The 7,290-nt window shown below is 39.6% G+C and overlaps 1 protein-coding gene across 1 annotated transcript; it reads right to left on the minus strand.

The window, feature by feature from the left end:
- Nucleotides 1–5,982: 5,982 nt before the first annotated feature.
- Nucleotides 5,983–6,114, minus strand: LOC129076805 (thymosin beta-4-like). Its single transcript, XM_054580963.1, has one exon. It carries the CDS (start codon nucleotides 6,112–6,114, stop codon nucleotides 5,983–5,985), a length of 132 nt encoding a protein of 43 aa, XP_054436938.1.
- Nucleotides 6,115–7,290: the final 1,176 nt, after the last annotated feature.

Consider the following 7,290-nt stretch of genomic DNA (forward strand, 5'->3'; position numbering starts at 1 on the left):
GCAGCCTAAGGCAGGCGTAGCCACAGTAGGCATCAGGGAAAAACTTGGGGGACACAGAGAAAGGGCAAAAAGACCCTCACCCCTCAGCTTTGAAAGGCTGGGGTCCTCATTCTATCTGAAAGAAGTCTCCTTATCCCCTGGATGCTTTGTCCTCCCCCTGCCTGGCTCAGGTTTGAAACAATACTGGAGACAGCCCTAAACTGGATTGGGTGGTTCCTGAGGGAAATCAGGCCTAGAAGTAAATTCTTCAAAGCATACTTTGTTCTTCCCTCAAAAGTTATGATACCCAGCTCATGCTGGGAAGGCAATTTACATTATTCACAGACCCTGACCCTAAACCCTTTGGTGCCCTTATGTTTATTTGTCTCGTCTTGTACCCATGTAAATGGACCCATGTAATTTGGTGTGTACCTGCCATTTGTTTTCCTCAACATCATCTATTTTCTGTGAACATTAACATACTTATGTAATGTGATCACCTGTACATTCCTATTACCTAGCCCCATTGATAACCCTTTCAATAAAAGCCTTTGGACACAGAGGCTTGGGGCCTTTTCCACTAAAGGGAAGAGCCATCCCCTCTTCTGGCAGCCAGAGAAGTGTATGGTATGACTCATTTTATTTCCCCTCATTCTTGACAACCCCAGGATGGGCGGGATCAGAGTCCACACTCACATCTCAAGTCTCCATGGATTGTACTGTTTTTGTTTTTCCTTGAGTTGGTTTCTAGTTTTAAGCCCTTGTAGTCTGAGAAGATACTTGATATGATTTCAATTCCCTTAAATTTATTGAGGCTTGTTTTGTGTTCTATCATGTGGTGCATCTTTGAAAATAGTCCATGTGCATTTGAGAAGCATGTGTATTTTGCTTCTTGGGGTTAAATGTTCTGTATGTATCAATAAAGTCAATTTGATCTAGTGCATTATTCAGTGCTGCAATATCCTTGTTGACTTTTTGTTTGGAAATCTATTTATTGTTGACAATGGGGTGTTAAAATCTCCTAATATCAGTGTGTTGCTGTCTATATCTTTCTTGATGTCCTCCAAGATTTTCCTTATATATTTGGAGGCTCCTATTTTGGGTGCATATATGTTTGCAATGTTTATGTATTCTTGATGGCTTCTTCCCTTGTATATTATGATGTGTCCTTATCTGTCTCTTTTTATAGATTTTGCTTTGAAGTCTATTTTGTCTAATGTAAGTACTGCTAACCCTGCTTTTATTCCCTGTCCATTTTCTTGAAATATTTTTTCCAACCCTTCACTTTTAATCTATGTAGTTACTTTCTTCTGAGGTGGGTCTCTTGTAGACAGCATATAGGCAAGTCCTGTTTTCTTGTCCATTCAGCTACCCTATATATTCTGATTGGAGCAGTTTACCCATTTACATTTAAGGTTATTACTGACAGGTACTTACTCATTGCCACTTTTCCCCTTAGTACCTGTGTTTCTCTCTCTCTCTCTTTTTCCTTCATCTTCTTAAAGCAGTCCCTTTAGTATATCTTGCAGTGCTGGTTTGGTGGAGGTGTATTCTTTTAACCTCTTTTTGTCTGGGAAACTCCTTATTTTACCTTGTATTTTATTTGAGAGCCTTGCTGGGTAGAACAGTCTTGGCTGCAGGCATTTGCTTTTCATGACGTGGAATATTTCTTGCCACTCCCTTCTGGTTTGTAGTGTTTCTATTGAGAAGTCAGCTGCTAGAAACAGCTACTACATGTTTCTCCCTTGCTGCCATTAAGATCCTCTATTTGTCTTTGAATTTTGCTATTTTGATTATGATGTGTCTTGGCATTGGCCTGTTTGGCTTCATCTTGATTGGGACTCTTTTTTTTCTTCGACCTATATGCCTTTTGCTCTCATCGTTAGGGACATTTTTTCTTTACTTTTTCAAACAGATTTTTTATTCATTGCTCCTATTCTTCTCCTTCCAGTATCCCTATTATATAGATATTATTGTGTTTCATTTTGTTCTGCATTTCCCTGAACACCTCTTCATTCTTTTTGAGTTTTTTTTCATTTTATTGTTCTGTCTGGGAATTTTTTTCTACCTTTTCTTCCAGCTCGCTGATTTGATCCTCTGCTTCATCTAGACTGTTTTTTAAATCTTTCTATTGTGTTCTTCAATTCAGAAGTTGTATTTTTCATTTCCTCCCAGCTCTTATTAATAGTTTCTAACTCCTTTTTCATGCTGATGTAGTGTAATTCTCACTGAGCTCATTAAACTTCCTTATAACCATTGTTTTGAACACAATATCTGATAGTTTATTTGCCTCTATTTCATTTAGCACTCTTTCCTTGGATTCCTACTTTCTTTTTTATCAGGGGTTGTTTCTTTGTCTTTCAATTTTAAGGGAGACTCTTCTTGTTTGTTTCTTCTTCTTAAATTGATCTGCTTTGACTCTCTGTCTTTCTGGTATGAACTTCTATGATAGGAGACCTGTCGAATTCAGTGGTGCAAATCTCCTTGATCTCCTGAACGTGATGCTGTTGGGATGCCATTTATGCTGTTTATGTGGGCTCTCTGGATGTAACTGGATTTTGATTGTTGTTGGGTCATCCTTTGGTGTGTCAATTTCTCTATCTGGTTGACTGAGGGTCACCCCACCTACCAAGTCTTGTATGCTGTTGTGCAGGTACTGCCAGAACCAAACCATACAGCCCAGGAAACAAACCGACACTGTAAAAGTAAGTCCCACCTTTAATCCCACAATTGAGCAAGTGAACCAGTATTCACCAGGGTGCAAAGAGTTTAAGACTATTATAAGAAAGGAGAAGCAATGATGAGAATACTAACTGAAAGAAAAATGATTTTGAGGGTAGAGGGAGAAGCACAAATAAGAGTATGGAATCAGAGCAATGTAAAGAGAGAAAGTAAAATTCACATTTTAAATAAAAAAAGGGAATGATGAAGGTTGAATGGAGAAAGAGAAGAGAAGCAAATAGCATTAGGTTTAAATGGAAATTAAAATAATAATAAAGTGAGAGAGAGAAAGAAAAAGGAAAATAAATAAATAATAATTTTTAAAAAAGGAACCAAATTGGAGAAAAATAATGACCACAGCACTATTAAGAACAAATGAGGCAAGAGTAATGTAGGTGGGATGGGAATAAGAGGGAAAAAAGAAAGTAGAAAAGCTTAAGAGATGTTTAGAGGAAAGGGAAGGGATTTTGAGATGATTGAGCGAGAGGGAATACAGAGTGAAGAATGAAAACCAGGATAAAAGAGGGGGAAATTAAAATTTAAGATAAAAAAAGAACAGGCTGGATGAAGACAGGATGGAGTAGGAGTGGGGAATGGTAAAATTAGAGATGTGAAATATAAAAGTAGGGAAGATCTAGAGATAAATTTGAAAAATTGCAACAATAACCCTATCCATAATCAACAAGCAAATATTGCTAAAGGTAGAGAGATAATGCAGGTACCTTAAGAGGAGGAAAAATATTGTGAGATGACCTTTGACAAGAAAATTGGTTTTGAGAAGCTGGATGAGGGAGAAATAGTAAGAGTGCAGAATGGAAACAAGTTGTGGAGAGAAAGCAAAATTTAAAATGAATATTACAAGAGGAAAGAAGGTAAAATGGGGTAAAAGAGGGGAGCAACAAAATATAAGAATGAAATAAAATATATATTCTAAAGACTTAATATACACAAATTTGAGGGACCAGAAATGAATATTTTCTGAGATTTTCCTGTTTATGTTCTCTTCTATCACTTTTATGGTGTCACAACTTATATTTAAGCCATTTATTTATCTTGTAAATGAATGGATTAAAAAATTATGGTACATTTACACGATGGAATACTACACAGCAGAAAGAAGGAAGGAGCTCCTACCCTTCACGACAGCATGGATGGACCTGGAGAACATTATGCTAAAGGAAATAAGCCAGGCAGTGAAAGACAAATACTATATGATTTCACCTATTAGTGGAACCTAATCCACAAAACAAGCAAGTGAGCAAAATATAACCAGAGACACTGAAAAACTGACAGTAACCAGAGGCGAGGGGGGAGGGGGATGACAGGGGAAAGAGGAAGGGTCATCGAGGAACATGTATAAAGGACTCATGGACAAAACCAAAGGGGGGTTGGCTTGAGGGTAAGAGGTGGGGGTAGGTGGTGCAGGGGAGGGTGGTGGTGGGGAAATGGAGAAAGATGTGCTTTAACAACAATTAGAAAAAAATTAAAAAAAAGTGAATGTTAAAAAATTATGCAGTGAAGAAAATATCACAAATCATGGAGAATACCAGGGTTGATTTTGTTTTGGTAGCATCTAGAATTTATCACTATTTTTTCTTTCTGGATCCCCCTATGGTTATTTCAAGTGGTGTCCCAGTCTGGCGTTAGGCAGCCTGTTTGAGACTACCATAGATCTACCATCTGTGGCTGACTGTTTCAGTTAATCCAGTCACTCTGCAATCAGCAGTTAGGTTTAAACAACACAGGGTGGGCACAATCACTGCTGGGGGTGGGGTTATTGCTTCTCCTCAGGCTGATGACTCTTGGAGGGGAGTGCTCTGCTTGAGATGGCTTCTCCAGTATGGGGGATGATCCAGCACTGGGATCCTGGCAGCTGGTCTTTCAGTTCTCTCCCGAAAGCCACTATCCTCAGTCTCTCCTCAGGCATCTCTAGTGTACTCTGTCTGCCACTCCCCACACTTTGCTGGAGCCCAAGGTAAGTGGCTACATATGAAAATTTATGCATTGGCCCTTCAAATAGCCCTTTGTGTCTCCAGACATCCATCTCTGGCAGAGAGAAACCCTGCCACTTTTTGCATCTGGATGTTATATGTCTACTTTTTGGGCTATGGTGCTGTAGTTTGGGAAGCCCAGCTTGGGGTTTAGACCCCATCCTTCCCGGGAGGATCCCCCCAGCCACTTAGATATCCCTCTGGCCCTTAATCTGCTGCAAGTGAGTGCCCAGCCCATCTTCTTGCAACCCCACTGCATTCCCTTCCAGTCATGTTGTTTGGAAGCTGTTTCTTCTGTTTGTGGTTATAAGGCTTCTCTCTTGCTATTGTTCAATTGCTTATTCCAGATCATTTTGCCACAACTTGGTTGTACTTCCAGATTGGTCCTGGGAGAAGGGTAGTGTAACTTCCCCTCACTTCTCTGTATTTTGGATCTCTGAATCTCATCTCTTTTTATTTTATGATCACTATGGCTAAAGGCTTATATTTTAAATAATTCTCCAAAGAATTTGTTTTGGTTGCATTCTCTGTTTTTTCTTCATTGCGTTTCTGTTTGTAGTTTTATTTATTTTCTTATTTTTAGTTATTTAAATGCTGTTTGCTCTGAGTTTATTTTGCTCTTTTTTCCCTAATTTATTGAGGTAGAAACTTCAATTATTGAGCTGAGACCTGTCTTTGTTTTTAATATGTGTTTAATTTTATAAATTTCCATTAAATCACTGCTTTAGGTGCATCCCACAAGTTTTTATATGTTGTATTTTCATTTCATTTGGTTTAAAATATTTTCTAATTCCCTCTGCAACTTCCACTTTGACTGACATGTTGCAGAGAAGCATGTTTTTAAATTTCCCAATGTTTAGAGATTTCCCCATTATATTTCTGTTATTAAATTGTAGATTAATTTAATAATGTTCAGAAAACATTATTTGCATATTAAAAATGTGCATTCCAATAATTAAAATCATTTTAACAAAAAAAAAATGGCACTCTGATTAAATTGCATTTTACAGCCTGCAGTACACCCTGGACCAGCTTGGTTTTTACTCTAGATTTCACTGTCATCCCACCCAGGTACTTCCTTCACCAACATGCAAGTTGTTTTCCTTCCTGCCAGCCAGAGAGGCAGGTGGGAAAGGCAGGAGTGGCCTTCATTGTCAGTAGTTCTGATGTGAAAAGGGGCAGCACACTCATTTAAACTGATCCAACCTCTTTGGATCTTACAAAGTTAAACAGCTAAAAGAAGTAAAAAAAGAAGGCAATGCTTGTGGAATGTACAGTGCAGGCCTCATTACTATTTGCCTGCTTGCTTCTCCTGTTCAATCGTTTCTTTGGAAGGCAGTGGACTTTTCTCTTGTGCTTCTGTCTTCTTCAATTTCAACTTATTGAATTTCTCAATCTTGGCTATATCAGTTTTAGCAGACATGGTTGCTGAGGAAGTGGAGAGAGGTGCAAGAGGGAGAGAAGTTGAATCTGCTCGGTGACCACCTCCGAATCTGGAACTGCCTTTAGACCTGGCAATTTCACTGCTGGAATTATACCCTGAGGATCATGAAACACAAATTCAAAATAACCTATACACCCCAATGTTCATAGCAGCACAAGTTACAATAGCCAAGTGCTGGAGACAGCTTAAGTGCCCATCAGTAAATGAGTGGATCAAAAAACTATGGCATATTTACACAATGGAATACTACACAGCAGAAAGAAAGAAAGAAAGAAAGAACTACTACCCTTTGCAACAGCATGTATGGAGCTGGAGAGCATTATGCTAAGTGAAATAAGCCAGTTGGTGGAAGACAAATACCATATGATCTCACAATAGGTGGAACTTAATCAACAAAACAAACAAGCAAGTTAAACAGAACCAGAGATATGGAAATAAAGAACAAACTGATAGTAACCAGAGAGAAGGTGGAAGAAGGATAACGGGAGAAAGAAGGGGAAGAGTCAAGTCAAGGAACATGTATAAAGGACCCATGGACAAAGACTGGTAAGGGGAGGATTGAACATGGGTGGTGGGGGGTGGGTAGGAGAGAGGAGAGTAAAGGGGGAAATATGGGGACAACTGTAACTGAATAGCAATAACATATTTTTCTTTTGGGACAATATGGTAGAGGAGTGAGTGGAAGTCACACTGACCTCCTCCCAGGGCCAAACTGGAATTGTGACTAAATTGTGGAGAAATCACTTGGAAAACAATGGAACAATAGTGAGAGAGGAGCCTTGGAGCCTTAGACAGTGGAATCAGCTTTCGCACAACCGAACGGGTGAGAAGTGCAGTTGAGGCTCGAGAGGGTGGGCTGGGCACCCAAGGGTGCCAGCACCAGAGGGATATTGAAACAGCCAGTTAGATCTCCCTAAGAGGAACAGGGTCTGAATCATGAGGGGGGACCTCTAGACGACAGTACCAGAACCCCAAAAAAGTACACAGACAAAAGACAGCTGCGAAAAGCATAGTGGTGCTCTCTGCCAGAGACAGGTGGCTGGAGACACAAAGAGACGTTTAAAGGGCCAACGCAAAAATTTGCAGTGGCAGCCACCTAACTTGGTCTCTGGGAAGAGGTGAGGGCAGAGTGGGCTGGAGCCACCTGAGGAGAGA

This window comes from Pteronotus mesoamericanus, unplaced genomic scaffold, assembly GCF_021234165.1.
Source record: "Pteronotus mesoamericanus isolate MK-2021 breed Mesoamerican mustached bat unplaced genomic scaffold, CSHL_Meso_final contig_64, whole genome shotgun sequence".
NCBI lineage: Eukaryota > Metazoa > Chordata > Mammalia > Chiroptera > Mormoopidae > Pteronotus > Pteronotus mesoamericanus.